The following is an 18,976-nucleotide window of genomic DNA, read 5'->3' as shown; positions in this document are numbered from 1 at the left end:
TGGACCTTTGTAGATAATCATTTACAGATAGTTAAGTATCTTTTTCAAGTTGACCTCATTTAATCTCAAAATTATTTTGTACATTTATTATTATTCTTTATCCCTGATTAATAGAATAAAATTATGAGGCCTAGAGAAGTTTAAGAAACATTCCTAAGACCACATAGTTGTTCAGGAGCAGAGCCAGTATAATAACAATACTCTAGGTATTATATATACCTAGAGTATCCAAGGTACTCTAATTCCCTAACTCTTCACTATACCATAGATGGCCCCCATCATGTCACCCACCCTTTTTTTTTTTTTTTTTTTTTGAGACAGAATCTCGCTCTGTCGCCCAGGCTGGAGTGCAGTGGCTGGATCTCAGCTCACTGCAAGCTCCGCCTCCCGGGTTCACGCCATTCTCCAGCCTCAGCCTCCCGAGTGGCTGGGACTACAGGCGCCCGCCACCTCGCCCAGCTAGTTTTTTGTATTTTTTAGTAGAGATGGGGTTTCACCCACTCTCTTTTTACTCTACTTCTCTAGCAACATGGAAAACAGCCTGGCTCCCTCTCAAGTCATTAGGAATCTCTGATGAAATGCAGACATGAACTCAGTTCTTCCTCCAACGAAAAAACATAATATAATAGTTATATAAGGAATGTAATGGGATCACTGTGGATGTGGAAAGCTTTAAAGCTTTTTAAAGGAATGCACAAATGATGCTTGGAATCCAGAAAAGCCCAAGAAGACATTACAAACAAATGACCAAATGTGGAATGGGTGGTGGGGATCGGGGGGCGGGGGGAAGCTCCATGAACAATAAGTATTTTCATTTGAATGGTTTGTTTTTATTTTATAAGGACTTTTCCTTCATGGAAAACCCTTGTTTTTGAAAGGCGTTCAAATGATCATTATGACAAACCTGTAGATGGAGAGGGAGGCCACGGATCGAATGAGAGATGCCAAAGCCCCGACCTTGGCAGCTTCCACCGCTCCCTGCGTTCGGTATTGCACCGTCCTCGAGTAGTTGATGTAAGGTTGGTTATAAACAACAATCTTCCCTCTTGCTTCTGAGGCCCTTCTCTGCAGTTCATCGAAAGAGGTCACCACCAGAACTTCTGCTGTAATGCCTAGAAATAAAAGTCATGCAAGATTAACTTACAGTTTCCCATCAGCCAGGCTCAATTGGCACATGAAAGGTCACACACATGCTCTTTCTGCTACATCTGGCAAACTGGTATGAGAAGATCAAAGTTTTAGAGCCATTTAGCATGGGAAAGAGATTGTGGGGTTAGCCAACTTCCCAAGAGAGTGAAAATGCATTTAAAATAATACAACATACAAATCGTATGGTTTTTCAACTCACTAGACCAACTGGTATTAAATCACAAACTGCTTGAAACGATAGCTTCTTTTTTAATTCTTTCCCACCCTGAGAAGTCACACATTTCACAGAATGATGCTAATGATTTATTTTTAAAAATGCATTTCAGAAAGCTCTCCTTAGGATTAATGAAACACATATTAATCTTTTTATAAAACTATTTTGATATGTTGCTAAACAACCTACAACAACATCACACAAAGGATGCCAGTGTGTGAAGAATACTCTTAGAAGCCAATGTTCTTCATAAATCAAACTTTTAACAAATGGTTAATGTAACCTCTCTCAAGAACCACAAAAAGTAAGCTTTCCCTCCTCCTTTGTATAAAAACATGCTTAAAGAGTGGAAACTTCCCATGCCTCCCAATTTACGGTACTTGTTCATCACCAAACACATCATTATTTTTCAAACAAAAATTGTGAAGATGTTGTGTAATGGCGCTATAATCCTGTTGTCTCGGTTAGAAGAGATGCCCCTTCATTTCTTATACCATAAGATTTGCCCACATCTTCCTGATTAGGGAACAGGGTTTCACATCTTCCAAGAAATCATTCAAAATGTGCCAGACCATTGAAGATCCAAACTGATGGAGCAGTTAGAGTAACAAGGAAAAAATATTTGGCAACAAAGGCCAGAGGCAGTGGCTAAATATATCTAAAAGAAAGTAAGTGGTAGACGCCTAATGTTTTGTGACTTTAGCCATGCAATCATGAAGTATGTCAGTAAAAAACAAAGTATCAACATATATTTCCATATTTCCTTAATATTAAAAACTAGAGAACTAAGTTTTTCTGAAAGCTTAACAAATGTTAACTGTTACTTGGAAAATCCTTTTAAAATGCACTACAGGAATGCAAGAATTTTTGCTTTCAATATAGGCCTCATGATAATGGGCCCTTTGGGCTGGCTACTCCCCTGGTACCATGATCCAGACTGAATTTCTATTTTCACTTTAAAGTTATTGGCTACAGATCTATAGGTATGTCTTCACCAACACTGAGAACTCAATTTATAGTCTAAAAGAAGCAATGTATAATTATGGAAAGTAAGGAAACCACTAGCTTTTTCACATAATATGCATGCATAAAAATACAAATAAGAGTTTGGCTAGACAGATTTTGAGATTCATACATTTCTGAAACCTGGAGTTACCTTGAAATTTGACTGGTGTTATTGTTGGCATAGTATGGGAACTTGGCTGATGGTTTTCAGCTGTTCCTGATGAATAATAGGTTCGATGGTCCACTCAAGGGATGTGGCAACAATGGGGTAATTTTGGCATCTGGATTGGAGCCAATAGAAATGAAGCCAAATTTCTATAAATTTTCATAGGCCACTGTGAAATTAAAGTCATATGAGGGTGGTACTTCATTATGGTCTATGCTTCCATTCAAGTTTTTTTTTTTTTTTTTTAAACAAACAAGAGAGTGGAGTCCTAAAGTGCCAAAACCTAACCTAGACACCACAGTTGCCAATGCAAATCACTAGTAGCAGCTATAGGTCAAAACCTATCACTGTGAACTTGGAAGAAGAGTTTAAATTAATCTGTTTTGCTGAAAACTCACAGTCATCTCTGATTCCTGTCTCCTTTATCCCCCACATCTAATCAATCCCCCAATACTGATAATTTTGCTCCTTAGAAATCAATACCAATTGAAATCATGAACTCTGTTCAACCCCCTTGCACTCTCACAGCAGGCCCTCATTACCTCTCTTTTGAACTGTAACAGGTCTGTACTCTCTGGCCCTCCCATACCACTGGTGTCCCAGCCTTCAGCCTGGCTCCCTTTTACCTTCACAGAGCTGCCAGAGTGAACAAGTCAAACTACTGAAGAGTCAAGTCTGCCCCTGGCACCATCACCAATCCCTCTTCCCCATTTCCACCTCTGCTGAAAACCCATCATTTCCACATCCAAAGTCTGCCTACCTGTAACACTGGCTCCCGTCTATTTTATTTTTATTTTTTGTGACTCCCTTCTATTTTATTTTATTTATTTTATGCTATTTTATTTTATTTATTGAAACAGAGCCTTGCTCTGTCATCCAGGCTGGCATGCAGTGGTGCAATCTTGGCTCATTGCAACCTCCGCCTCCCAGGTTCAAACGATTCTCTGGTCTCAGATTCCTGAGTAGCTGGGATTACAGGTGCCCGCCACCATGCCCAGCTATTTTTTGTATTTTTAGTAGAGATGGGGTTTCACTATGTTGGCCAGGCTGGTCTTGAACTCCTGATTTCAGGTGATCTGCCCACCTCGACCTCCCAAAGTGCTAGGATTACAGGTGTGAGCCACCATGCCTGGCCTACTCCCTTCTATTTTAGACTTTATCAATACTAAACTTGAAAGTTCCCACTCTCATGCCATGCCATTTCACTCTTCAGTGTCTGTGTTCATGCTGTAGTACCTCATATTTTGTTGACCTCCTTTTCCCACCTTCATCATGTGACCAGTGCCTATGTATCCCTCAAGATTCCATTCAGGAATCACTTCTTTAGGGAGCATTCCCTGGCCTCTTGTCTCCTATAACATCAGGGAAGCCTGGATCAGGTACTGCCTTCCTCTGGGTTTTCAGGGTACCTGGGACATATCTGGGAACTGAATTAATGAAACTCTCTCTACCCCTTAAACTGTAATTTCCTCAATTTGGCTCCATGTTCATTTTTGTTTGTGTGTCAAGGGACTAACCCAGTGCCTGGCATACATGTAGCCAGTTGGTCGTTAAGCACCCCTTGAGTTGTGCTGCTCCAAATAAGAGACTGCTCACTGGATCTAAAGCATTTCCATGAAGATTCAATTTTACCTTTAAAGTTTGATAGCCCTTCTCCCATAGGAACCCAGCAGTCTGATTCCCTTACACCTACAGCACAGCTGCAGAACAATAACCAAGCAAAAGAGGCTTTGGGGCACTCAGAATAGAAATAAAAATTCCAAGTACAAAAATTTGAACACAAGAAAGCACTTCTGATCTCTTAGAGCATGGTTACCCTTACTTTACACAAAATTCTACATCTGGCATTTAAACCTATCAGCTATGAGAAATAACAAATGAAAAAGAGGAAATAAGGTCTGAAAACTGACAACAGTACCACAAAAAACAATGTTGGAGTCAGAAACATATAAAATAACTAACACTAAAAGAACTTTCTGCAGCGATAGAAATGTTTGATGTCTGTGCTAACACAGTAGCCATTAGCCACATGTGGCTATTGACCACTTGAAATGTGACTAGAGTGACTAAGAATCTGAATTTTTAATGTCATTTAATTTCAATTAATTTGTATGTACATTTAAATAGCCATATGTGGGTAGAACTCACAACGACTGCAGGCTCAGGCCATTGCATAGGACAAATAGATGACAGCATCTCTTTTGGTCCTGAGGGACTTGCTTCATGAAAATCCCATAACAAATTGAGTCATGGTGATGACTTCCTCCAGCAGTCACAGACAAGGTGGGCCACTGTATTCAGTAGCCATTGTTTGGGAAGGCAGGGTGTGTACAAAATAGTTAAGGAAGATTTTTGCTCAAATGGAATAAAATAAAACTAGACCACCTAGAAAATTTTACTCTTCTATATCAGTTTGTGTTTTGACACCTTACACCAAAGGGAATATTCATGCTTGCCTACAAATCAGCAAGCTCTTACTCTTACCTCTCATCACCCTTCTTCCCATCCTCCCATTCCAAAAGATAGTTCAGGAAAACCTCTAAGAACACAAAACCAGTGTCATATTCACAATAAGGCCCACTCTAACTTCCCTATTAATAATTGCAACTCACTCCCAACATCCTATCCCTCTTAGCTTGTTTAATTTTTTTACAGCATTTATCAGTTTCCAGTTGTACCCCTACAATAATGTAAGTTCCAAGTGCCTGAAATAGTGCCTAGCACATAATATGTGAAACACACACACACAAACACATACCCACAACGCACTGAATGAACGAAGAGAAACCGAAAAAATAAAGTATAATACCCATCCCTGTTCACTCTCCAGAAATGTATACTTCCAAGGAAGTATTTCTATAGGTCAGAATAATTGATGATAATAATAATAATAGCTATATTTGAACGTCCATTGTTTACACTAATATTCACAGCAACTCTGCAAAGTAGTTATCATGAGGAGACTGAGGTGCAGAGAAGAAATTTCACATAACTGCTAGATGCTGAAGCTGAGCTTTGTAACTATTGGATATCTGAATCCAGGGGTCATGTTCTTCCCATTAACTGCATTGCTATCTTCTTTCACAAATGTAACATATATCAAAAGAAAATCTCGGCATTTTCATTTTAAGAGGAATTAGGAAGGAAAACAAATAGGTATATAAAAGTCTGCCTAAGTTGTCAGCAATTCTTTTCCTTAATCTACAAGAATCTTGCTCATCGCTCAGGGTGCTGTTATCACACTAGGTCCCAATCTCTTAATAAGGGAGTTGGGAGGGGTGTTTCCCTCTAGAATAGGAGTCATCAGACTCTGTTAGAGTAATGAAAAGGATTATAATAGCTAATTTCTGAAGAGAATGTGGGACTGAAGCTAAAAATACTCATTATAAAGTAACTCTTTTGGCTACAGTCTATTATATCACAAAAATATTATAAAAATCCTCAGGTTCCTTTCTATCTTCCACACCCAATTTTCAAAACCGATCAAGTTTTTTAAGCCACTTAACCTGTGTGTAATTACTACTGTGGTCTCCTAGTACAGACAACAGATGTTGACTGCTGTGGTATTGGCACGGATCATCTATTCTATAGAGAATTTGATACACAGACTCCAATCTCAGTCTCTTCTGATTTGATTCTTCCCCCAAACAGTTAAGAATAAGAAGATAATGAAATACTCTTACAACATTTTCTACCATTAAAATAAAAAGACTTACAGACAGAAAAAGGTGTCTATGGGTTCAATTTAATGCGGTATGTTTTAGAAAATAGATTCTGATTTCAGAAGTCTTAATCCCTGAACAAGAACTAGTCTAGCCCTACCCAAAAGGAAACCTAGCTTTCTACTCTTATCACATAATCTTCTAATGTATGCACTATGCAAGATAAATAGGTCCATGGAATGGCTGATTTTTCTAGAACTCAGAGTTATGGAGAAGAGAAAACAGTTGTTCTGGGAAACTCAGTGTGTTGGCCTGAAGTGGTAAGGAAACTGCAAATTCATAGAAGGCAGATAAAAGAACATCACAACAGTTCATTCTGAGTGTCCATTTGTTTATGGAGAATATTGTTATTGTGCAATGTCCTTTTTGTGGAAGAATATGCCTTACAGATCCAAATTAATTCAACAAATGTGTGGACTTCCTACTAGACCAAAACTTCATGCTGGGCAATGTGGACAATAGGAAGATGAGGAAATTCCAGTACTATCCTTAAGGATTGTATAATCTGGAGGAGAAAAAAAAACAGGTAAACAATAACTTTAAAAAGAACACAGTCACAGCACTAAATGAAAGCACAAAGTATAATTCCATGAAATAACATAAATCAGCATTAATTCTGACTAAGGGAAGAAACTAGGAAGTTTCCTATAAAGAAGAAACTTTAAGGTGGCTTTAGAAGATTTCAGTAGCCTGAAAATGAGGGAAGGACATTCTCAGGTAGAGAACAAAGAAGAGAAGACAAAAATAGATGAAACATCTGTTCGTTTACAGTGACTAGAAGGCTTCCTGCCAGGCCCCAAAACAGACAGTGGGACACTCTATGATCTTCCAACTTTTAACCAAGGTATGTATGGGCCTCCATCTTCATTCTGTGAATTCTAGGAAGAAAAGGAAAACAGTGTCTTCGAATAAATTTTCAGGGAAAAAAATTAAAACTCAGCTACTAGTTGAAAGAAAGAGGAACAAGGGGCAAAGTGCAACTCCAAGTCATAACTGAAGGCACATGACCCATCCTCTCCGGACTGTGTCTCCTGAGATCTGGCTCAAATTAAACCTTCTCTGTTGGCCTTGTGAGAGAGCCCAGACCCCACTGCATCAAAATCCATGGGCACAATAAATTATCATGATCTCTAGAGAGCCAGCTGCCTGCCCTGTTGGGTGGTGTGCTGAGAGCCACTGGCTGTACTGAAACCTGAGGACAAGCCACAAGCAAAGTGTCCTGTCTACTTTGACTTCTAAAATACTGAGTTTATACAGAGACTTTTGTTGTTTAGTGGAGAGGCGCCTATCACAGGCCCATTATGTTCAATTCAACATGAAATGTAGGACACTCCAGTTGTATAAGAACCCAACTAGCAATAAGCAGCCATAAGCATAGACCGCTTCTGGTCCTTAGAAACTGGATTGCCTTAAAATCCAAACTGTTACCATTGTTTTTGCAGCAGCATGAACAGGCACTCAGACTTGAGTACCTTGATTTCTTTTAGTAATTATCACAGAGAACATTTATACTCCAAAACATGAGGTATACTCTTTTCCAGAAACAACTTGTTTTGAATATGGTTGCTTTGATGCATGGTTGACATGGTGGTTGCTTTCTCTCTAATCACTGGGTGTTTCCTTGTGAAGGTGACTAATGTGAGTGAGTGAGGGAGGACTTTCATGAAAACCACTGTCATCTAACCTGGTAAAGTCAGCAGCAGGAAGAAACAACGCACCTCAATCAGCTTCAAGCGGTATTTTCAGGGGAAAATCCAGGCATGGCAATGGGTGGGATACAGAGGTGAGCTGCCAGCTACAGTAGACTAAAATGGGCTAGTTATCATGGTCTGGGGTTCACGGCTGGCTTCCCTGGGAAGCTGGGATGGGAAAAATGGGTGCCAACTTGTATTAAGACTTGTATTAAGGACTTTGAGTGAGGATAGGGAAGTCAGACAAATTCACATTCACAGTTGAAAATGTCACTAGGCTCAGCTTGAGGAAAGGCTTGGAGGAGGTCAGAAAAGGTACAGAGGACTGTTGAAAGGACTACTGCCACATTCTGGGCAAGAGATGACAGTCGCTTAGACTGGGACAGGGCAGTAGAGATAAAGCATAGTAGGCCACTTTGAGTAACTGCATGATGACACACCGTTTACTGCAGTGGGGTTTTATACTCCAGTAAGCATAGTGCCCAAACTGTGTAATGATTGTTTTATGAGGGAAAGTTTTATATAAACTGAAATTTAGTCATCAGATCATTCAAAACTAAGAAGACATTTCCAAAAATCTTAAGCTGAATATTTTCAGTGAAACAAGTCAACATCTTACTCTGTAATTATTTAAAAAACAAAACCAGGGTATTTATTACATTATGCATTATTCAATATATGCTTAAAGCAGGTGATTTATTTGTCAATAACAAGAAGTGCCTATCATTACATACCCTGGCTTGAATGCTAGCTATAAAGCTCAACAGCCTTTTGATCCTGAATAAGCTACTTCACATTTTTGCCCTGTAAAATGGGAATCACAATAATATTGGCAACACCAGGTTTCTTGTAACCATCATATGAGATAATGGTGGTAAAATTGCTCTATGTTCCATAAAGCACTATAAGACAAAGGTAGTTATTGAAGGGCTCTGGACACATATTTAGTGGGCATAAGCAATAAGTATCTGGTTTATTTAAAATTTCACTTCAAGCCAAATTACCAGGAATAAAACAAAGTAGATACGACTTCAGTAAATATCAAGCCTACTTGGCTCAGGGCAGAGCTATTTCTTATAACATCAGACAGTTTCAGTTTTTAGTAAAGCAATAATTTAGGTCCTATATCATAAAGATCCTACATCAGGCTGGACAGAAAAGTGGAGTAGGCTCCATGGGTCTACTTGGCAGCCAAGAGTACAGAGGAAATAATGGAGGTGTGGATGAGAGAAGCAAGGAAGGGAGTTTTTGGAGAAAAAAACAGCAGAAGAATATGGCGTAAGAGAAAAATATACCAGTAGCCCTGTCCAAAACAGACCTATGACATATGTTCCATTACTTCCTCTCAAAACTTATGCCCACCCATTGCCTTGTAAACTGCAATATCTCAGTCAAAGACACTGACCCTGGACTTGGCCAAGAGACTTTCTCTGGCCAATGGAATGGGAATATGCATGATATACAGTTACAATTGAGCAGGAGCTTTAAGGACCATTGCAAGATTTGGTGTTGTCTCTAAGAAAATGTGGTACATATACACCATGGAATACTACGCAGCTATAAAAAGGAACAAGATCATGTCCTTTGCAGGGTCATGGATGGAGCTGGAAGTCATTATCCTCAGCAAACTAATGCAGAAACAGTAAATCAAATACTACATGTTCTCACTTATGAGTGGGAACTGAACAATGAGAACACATGGACACAGGGAGGGGAATAACACACACTGGGGCCTGTTGTGGGGTGGAGTACAGGGAGTGAGAGCATTGGGAAAAATAGCTAATGTATGCTGGACTTAATACCTAGGTAATGGGTTGATAGGTGCAACAAACCACCATGGCACACATTCACCTATATTAATAAACCTGCACGTCCTACACATGTACCCCAGAACTTAAAAAGAAAAAAGAAGCCTCCTAGTCGCTTCACTCTCCTGACCTCAGCGAGGAGAATGGCATGTCCCAGATGAAAGCTGCTCCTTCTGTCTGCATTCTGGGGTAAAAAAAGATACCTGAGACAGGAGCAAAGGCACTACTAACTGGCAGATATATATATATGTATATATATATGGAACAAGAATTAAATCTTGGTTTTTGTGAACTACCGAGATTTTGGAGGTCGTTTGTTACCACAGCATTACTGAGTGAAAACTGACTAATTCAGGGGCTCTGAATTTAAAGTTTCTATCAAAGTTTTTCGCAATCTATGGCTGACTGATAGAAGTTATAGAATGAATATATGTGATACCTTAGGGAAGATTGTTCAGTGAAAATTAGATAACTACTTCCTCCTCCTATCACACATCAAAATGAATAACACCAAACAGCAGGAAACAAGCAAATCTGTACACCTGTAGACTAAATGACAAAGAATTTTAAATAGGAAATAAACTCAAAATCATTAAAATACAGTATTGGCACCCAATATCATTTCTAAATAAAACAAGCAGCCATTACTAATGGCTAAATAAAACAAACATCTTTAATAATTCTATACACACTCTGTAGATTTCACTATTTCATCCCTAAATGCATTTGCTTTCTAAATTCCATCTTTACAAACTAAGAGCAAAAATGATAGAAACTAGTGTGCTTATGTTTGTAGCAAGTACAAAATGTTATTACAGTGCTATATTAGAGGGCTAAAATAACTATGAAAACGGTATAACGAACTGGGCTTTTTTATGTAGCTATGCTTAAAATGTTAAGTGTGTCTTACGTTCTTCTTAGAGAAGTAAAACTTGGGTAAAACTACTGTAACAAAACAGAATTTCTACCATAAGTAATGATAAACTTGGCTCAGTTTCACATAATTCAATACGACATAATTTGTCACTAGAAGATTCTAGAGACACGGGTTAAATGTCGGAACCATATGAATTACATGAACATTTTCTGAATTTCATTTTATGAAAGTGCATTTGCTAGATGGGCACAAATCCAATTATTGATGTTAATTCTGTTACAATTAAAAGCCAGTACCATATAGCTTTAAGGAGGAGAGAGTAAGGGCATTAGTCACATTTTACAGGTGAGAAAATGGAGGCACAAACAGACTCAAATATCTTACCAAACTAGAAAGTGACAGAGCTTGGATTTGAATCCAAGTCAGACCGACTCCAAACCCATGGTGTCAGCTTCATCTTCAAAATCTGTGTGGTGTTCTCCCCCAAAACATCTGCAGGCTCTCCTAGACTTTACATCCTAACTATAGGCCCAGGGAAAGAGAAAGTGTCTTTTCCAGAAGTTCCCACAGCAAAGACAGAGGAGACTTCATTTTTTTTCAGAAGCCCTTCAAGATTCATGAGTTACATGCCCACTCATAAATCTAATACCATGGCCGTAGGAAAGGGCTATGCTGACTACCTTAAGCCAAGCAAAGCCATTCCACCCCCAGACCTGGGTAAGGGGCCAATTCTACCCAAATCACATAGCTTGGAGTGGGCCAACGCTGTAGTTCCCCAAAGAGAATAAAAATGGATCCTGGGTACCGAACAACAGATGGCCACAACAGGGGATGTCCCTTGATATTGCCACAATTTGTAGCACAATGCTTTTTGCATATTTTGAATGCAATGTGCTTGCTGAACTCAATTGAATTAAATATCCCATATTGTTCACGATCCACTTTAGCAGGGCAAAGAGCCGCCTGGGCCATTTATCCCCAACCACTGAAATCAACAAAATGAATAGGAAGTTTTTAATAAGCTTTTGATGAGCTACCAATTAAGAAAACCAGGCATCCATTTAACAACAATAATAATTTATTAATCTACACCAGAAACTTAGGCACAAATGCTATGGTAATAGAAATATTATTGCTATAGGAGTTCGGAGCTTGATTCATTCCCAAGGATCCATGTGGACCATTTGTGATCCCCGAGCCATATTTAAAACCACTATTCTATCTATACGATTTTGTCATGGAGTCCAAAACTTTAAACATTTGCAGAATTTCCATTGGATTGTAGAGTAAAGATTTCAAATATTTCAATAAAAAACATGATGTGTGTATAGATTCAATATAAATTTAAGAGGTAAAAGGTGATAATTCTTCAGTTTAAAAGACTTCTGTGAAACTAATGATAACAGAAATAGCTATTCTATGTGTACTCTGGCCAGGAACCATGCAAAGGTCTTAACATGAATTATTTCACGTAATCCTTATGTCCCTATGTGGTAGGTATTACTGCCACCCATCAGTAAAAATATTGACATGAAAACTTAGACCTGACCTAGGTCACATAGTGTGGTTGGTAGTACATCTAAAATTACAACACAGACCTATCGGATGGAGACCTATTTCTAACAGAAAGAGATGGAGAGACAGCAACAGTACTTCTGATCATTGAATCCTCATCTGATTATTCATCCATACATTTTATCTATAAGATGCCTAAATACTAGACACATGAAATGTTTTAGAGGCCATCTCCACTAAGAGTTTTAGCATATTATCTTACACAGCACAATGCATTTACTAGCTGCCACATAGATAATAATTGTTGCTGAGTGGTCCTTAAATGTATATTTTAATCTTCCCCTCTTTGTTTAACCTAGTATAAAAGTTATAGTAAAACTGTCTCATCGAGCAGGTTTATCTGATGGTCACTTCAGGGAAGATTTAATTAAATAATAATAGTAAGGAACTACCATTTACATAGGTCTTACAATATGCCAGGCACTGTTCTAAATATTTTACTTACATTAACTCAGTGGATTCTCTCGACAGCCCTATAACGTAGGCACTTTTTAAAATCACCTTCATTAAGTATAAAATACTTTATTTATAACTGTGTTTTACTTATTTCCTGACTTATTACCAAAGGAATTTGAAGACACTTGCAAAATTACATTGAAGAAAATAAAAAGAAAGGAAGAAGGGAAAGAAAGAAAGGAAGAAGGTATAATAAAATAAAATAATGCTACAGATAATATTATCAGAAAAAATATCCATCAAAAGATTTGTATCATTGCTGGAGAGGACCATAAATTTAGCTACAAACTGCCTGGCAAACAAAGCAAAAAGCAAAACATAATCAGGCAGAAGATTCACAATGTCCATAATAGGAAAACAAGCCAGTTGCTTAAGAGTAGCACAAATTTCCCATAAGAAAGTTATTTTCCTACAAGAAAACTATATAATAAAAAATGTCATGTGATACAATAATGTACAAAAGTCTATTTCTACCATGAGTACAAAATGTGGAATATAACTCCTCTTCATCCTTCCATTTCCATTTTCTCCCTCTCCCTCAGTAATAACAGTTTTAATTTTGCTGGGAAGATGACTGTCTAGAGTTTTAAAAAGACCCTATTTTCCAGCTTCTCTGTAGCTAGATGTGGCCATGTTATTTAAAGGGGGAGGCATGTCTTTATCCTGGTCACTCAAATGCAGATGTAAGAAGCTATCCTGGATGATGAGGTAGGCTTGGAAAGGAACATCTGGACAGCAGAATCTGGATTGCTAACACTCTGGTGCATAGTTAACTATAATTTCATATGACAGAGAAAGAAACTTCTATGGTGTGTAAGCTACTATTGTTTTGAGTTTTCTATCATTTCTAGGTAACTGAAGAATGAGGGGGACAGAAAACTTCTTTGTATTAGGTGATCAGGGAAGACTTCTCTGAGGAGATATTTAAGCCAAAAAACTGAAGGATTTTATGCTAACGAGCTATGTACAAGAAGAATGGAGACAAGAATACTCATTGCAGAGGTCACTGTACCTACAAAAGCCTCTAGGCAGGAAAAGTTTCACAAGAAGCTGAAGGAAGATTTTTGTGGCTAGAGTGCAGTAAGAAAGGGCAAAGAGAAACATGAGACAAAATCTGACAAAAAGGCAGGAACCACATCATGCAGGGCCTCCTGGGCCAAGGTGAAGAGTTAGAATTTGTGTTGGCAGGAATAAGTAGAAAAGGGAATCCTTGTACACTGTTGAAGGGAATGTAAATTTCAAATGCCATTATGAAAAACAGTGTGGAGGCTCCTCAAAAAATTAAAAATAGAGCTACCATATGATCCAGCAATCCCACTACTGGGTACACATATCCAAAGAATATGAAATCAGTATGTCAAAGAGATATCTGCACTCCTATGTTCATTACAACATCATTGACAATACCCAAGATATGGAATCAACCCAAGTGTCCATCAGTGAATGAATGGATAAAGGAAATGTGGTATATAGGCACAATGGAATTACTATTCGGCCTTACAAAAAAAAGAAATATTGTCATTTGCAACAACTTGGATGAACTTGAAGGCCACTATGTTAAGTAAAATAGGCCAAGCACACAAAGACAAATGCCATCTGAGCTTACTTATACATGGAATCTAGAAAACTCAAATTCATAGAAACGGAGAGTAAAATAATGGTTACCAGAGATGAGGGAGTGTAGAGATTGGGAAGAAGTTGGCCAAAGGACACAAAATTTCAGTTAGAAAAAGTTCAAGAGATGTGTTGTACATCATGCTGACTATAGATAATAACAATAGATTGTATACTTGAAAATTGCTAAGAGGATAGATTTTAAGTATTATCACCACAAAAAAATGTTAAGTGTGTGAGGTAATGGATATGCCTGACTTGGCCATTCCACAGTGTACACACATATCAAAACATCACACTTGTACATTACAAATCATATAATTTTTACTTGTCTAATTAAAAACTAATTTTTAAAACTGTAAAACCCAAGAGCTAAAGAATTAAAAAAGAAAGGAGAGAGAATTTATTCTATAGTCAATTGAAGAATAGTGTCTGGGAAATAGGAGGGGTCTTCAAAAAGTTCATGAAAAAATGTGTATTATAAAAAAACCACAGATTTCAACTTTTTTACATCAAAATAAACTCAGACTAACTTATTACAACATATCTGAACAGAATTTAGTTTGAGGCACTAAAAAGGATAAGACATCAGTTTTAAAAGAGCCCCTATCAAAAACTGGATAACTATATACAAAAGAATGAAATTGGACCTCTGTTTCCCACTATACAAAAAATCAAATCAAAGTGGATAAAAGATTTCTATAGAAGACCTAAAACACTGAAACTACTAGAATAAAACTTTGGGGAAATGTTCCAGAACATTGGTCTGGGCAAATGTTTTTTTGTGTAAGACCTGAAAAGCACAGGCAACCAAAGCAAAAATATATGATTGGGATTATATCAACCTAAAAAGCTTCTGCACAGCAAAGAAAACAATTGACAAAGTGAAGAGACAACACACAGAATGACAGGAAATATTTGCAAACTATCCATCTGACAAGGGATTAATAACCAGAACATATAAGGAGTTCAAACAACTCAATAGCAAAAAAAAAAAAAAATCAGATTAAAAATTGGGCAAAAGGTTTGAACAGACATTTCTCAAAAGACATACAAATGGCCAAGAAGTATATGAAAAAATGCTCAATATCCCTATCATCAGAGAAATGCAAATGAAAACCCCAATGAGACATCATCTCACCACAGGCAATAACAGATGCTGGTGAGGATGTGGAGAAAGGGGAACCTTCACACACTGTTGGTGGAAATGCAAATTAGTACAGCCTAATGTACAGTATGAAGGTTCCTCAAAACACTAAAAGTAGAACCATATGATCCAGTAATTCCACTACTTGGTATATATCAAAAAGAAAGGAAATCAATACATCAAAGAGATATCTGCACTCCCATGTTTATTTCAGCACTACTAACAATAGTGAAAATACCAAATCAAGCTAAGTACCCATAAACAGATGAATGAAGAAAGAAAATGCCATATATATACACAGTGAAATATCATTCAGTCATAAAAATGAATGAAATGCTGTTACTTGCAGCAACATAGATGGAATTGGAGACCATTATGTTAAGTGAAAAAGTCCAAGTATAGAAAGACAAATATCATATGGTCTCACTCATATGTAGGAGCTAAAAAAGTAGATCTCATGAAGATAGAGATTGGTAGTTATCAGAGGCCAGGAAGGGGAGAGGGAAGAGGGGAAGAAACAAATAGAATATAAATGTATTTATTACCACTGAACTACACACTTAAAAAGGGTAAAGATGGTAAATTATATATGTATATTTTAGAACAATAAAAAATATTTTTTTGAAAAAGAGCCCCCATCAGCACAACATGAATTCTGCTAAAATTGAAACAAGAACAAACATCAAATTTAGGGTAAAGCTTGGGAAGAAGAATGGTGAAATGATTGCTACTTTATGAAAAGTTTACAGGGACAATGCCCCAAAGCAATCAGTAGCTTACAAATCAATAACTAATTTTAAGAAGTGACAAGACAAAGTTGTAAATGAAGCTTGCAGTGGCAGACCATCCACATCAATCTGTGAGGAAAAAATTCACTTTGTTCATGTCCTAATTAAAGAAGAGTGACAATTAACAGCAGAAACAATAACCACACCATAGATATCTTGATTTGTCAGTTTATGCAATTCTGACTAAAATATTAAAGTTGGGCAAACTTTCCACTTGATGGGTGCCAAAACTATTGTGCCCAGATCAGCTGCAGACAAGAGCAGAGGTTTCAATGAAAATTTTAAACAACTGGAATCAAGATCTTATTGCATTTCTTTAAAGAACTGTAACAGAAGATGAAACACAGCTTTCCAGTATGATCCTGAAGACAAAGCACAAGCAAAGCCATGGCTACCAAGAGGTGGAAGTGGTCCTGTGAAAGCAAAAGCTGACCAATGAAGAGCAAAGGTCATGGCAACACTTTTTTGGGATGAACAAGGCATTTTGCCTATTGTCTTTCTACAGGTGAAAGAACAATAATATCTGCTTATTATAAGAGTGTTTTGAGAAATGTAGCCAAAGCTTTTGCAGAAAAATGCCCAGGAGGGCTTCACCAGAAAATCCTTCTCCACCACAACAATGCTCCTGCTCGTTCAGCTCATCAAACAAGGGCAATTTTTCAAAAGTTTCAATGGAAAATTATTAGGCATCCACCTGAAAGTCCTGATTTAGCTCCTTTTGATTTTTTTGTTTCCTAATCTTAAAAATTTGTAAAGGGCACCCATTTTTCTTTAGTTAATAATGTATAAAAGACTGCAATGATATGGTTATATACCTAGGGTGCCCAGTTATTTAGGGATAAACTAAATGGCTGGTATCATCGCTTACAAAAATGTTTTGAACTTGATGGAGTGTATGTTGAGAAATAAAATTTATATTTTTCAGTTTTAGTTTTAATTCACTTTTTCCACAAACTTTTTGAAGCTCCTTCCTAGTAGCCCCTCAAACATTTGCTGAATGGGTTTTTAAGAGGTGTCCTAAAAGGTAATTGTGTGATGATAATTTTTCTAGGCAGGAGGACCTTCAGGGAGCCATGTGATGGAATTTCCATAGAAAAAAATATAGTTTTCCAGTTATGGAGTAGAGGAGAGACAGACTTCAAAGTAGTGTAACCAGCTGAAAAGAAAGACCTAAACAAAGATGATGGAGATGGCCAGCCCTGATTTCATAGAAGAGAAAAAGAAGTGGCTGAATCTGCAAAATATTTTAGAAATAGAATCAACAGTTTACATTGAATGATTTGAGAAGGGAGTATAAGAGGAGCGCAATTAGAAAAAGGAAAGAAGGAGTTGATGAGGATTGAATAACAAAGAGTTAAAGGATAGAATCTCTGCCAAAAACCTGAAGTGAATATGTGTTCCATGATCAGTTCATGGCAGGGTAATACATATTGACACCACAGGTGATACTCTCTTACAAAATAATAACAATTAACAAAGCCATATGTCTGTATCTGTGGCCACCCAACTTCTACTGATTGGTTGCCAATGAGCTCAGATTTTTCCCAGAATACAGTTGCCCAAAACAGGCAAATGGGTAGTCAAGTCCCCAAACATTCAAGCATACCTCATCTTATTTGCTTTGCCTTATTGTGCTTCACAGATGAACACGTTTTTTACAAATCAAGTTTGTTGCAATCCCACATCAAGCAAGTCTATTCATACTATTTTTCCAAGAGCAGTTGTTCACTTCATGTCTCTGTGTCATATTTAGGTAATTTTTGTGATATTTCCAGAATTTTAATTTTTGCTATATCTGTTATGATGATCTGTGGTCAGTGAGCTCTGATATTGCTATTGCAATTGTTTTGGAGCACCATGAACTGCACCCATATAAGAAGAGAAACCTAAACAATAAATGTTGTTTGTGTTCTGACTGGTCTGGAAGGTTGATGGAGCAGTCAGAACACAAACAAAGTTTATTGATTAGGTTTCTCTTCTTATATGGGTGCAGTACATGGTGCTCTCTCCCTCTCCTCAGGCTTCCCTATTCCCTAAGATACAACAACACTGAAATTAGGCCAATTAATAACCTACAATGGCCTCTTAGTGTTCATATGAAAGGAGTCACACATTTCTCACTTTAAATCAAAAACATGAAATGGTTAAGCTTAGTGAGGAAGGCATGTCAATAGCTAAGATAGGGCAAAAGCTAGGCCTCTTGTGCCAAACAGTTAGCTAAGTTGTGAATGCAAAGGAAAAGTTCTTGAAGGAAATTATGAGTGCTGGCTGGGTGTGGTGGCCCGTTGCTGTAATCCCAGCAATCTGGGAAGGCGAGGTGGGAGGACTGCTTGAACCCAGGAGTTGGAGACCAGCCTGGGCAACATAGTGAGACCCAGTCTTTACAAAAAATTTTAAAATTAACTGGGCATAGTGGCATGTGCCTGTAGTCCCAGCTACTCAGGAGGCTGAGGTGGGAGGATTGCTTGAGCTTGGGAGATCAAGGCTGCAGTGAGCCAGGACTGCACCAAAGCAGTGCAGCCTGGGTGACAAAGCAAGACCCTGTCTCAAAAAAAAAAAAAAAAAAAAAAAGTGCTAGTACAGTGAACATGTGAATGATAAGAAAGCAAACAGTCTTATTGCTGATAGGGTGAAAGTTCTGATTGTCTGGACAGAAGATCAAACCCCCTACAACATTCCCTTAAGCCAAAGCCTAAACCAGAGGAAGGCCCTAACTCTCTTCAATTCTATGAAGGCTGAAAGAAGTAAAGAAGCTACAAAAGAA

The 18,976-nt window shown here is 37.8% G+C and overlaps 1 protein-coding gene across 2 annotated transcripts in view; it reads right to left on the bottom strand.

The window, feature by feature from the left end:
- Positions 1 to 18,976, bottom strand: part of CPQ (carboxypeptidase Q) — a 509,668-nt gene that overhangs the window by 312,810 nt on the left and 177,882 nt on the right. For both annotated transcript variants that reach the window (XM_073018231.1, XM_008001157.3), the window contains one exon: positions 905 to 1,112. In XM_073018231.1, coding sequence (XP_072874332.1) covers positions 905 to 1,112 — 208 coding nt within the window. The remainder of the gene's footprint in view (positions 1 to 904; positions 1,113 to 18,976) is intronic.

This window comes from Chlorocebus sabaeus, chromosome 8 (assembly GCF_047675955.1).
Source record: "Chlorocebus sabaeus isolate Y175 chromosome 8, mChlSab1.0.hap1, whole genome shotgun sequence".
Lineage (NCBI taxonomy): Eukaryota > Metazoa > Chordata > Mammalia > Primates > Cercopithecidae > Chlorocebus > Chlorocebus sabaeus.
Note: the sequence above shows the minus strand (reverse complement) of the source record. Positions and strands in the feature narration are given on the sequence as shown.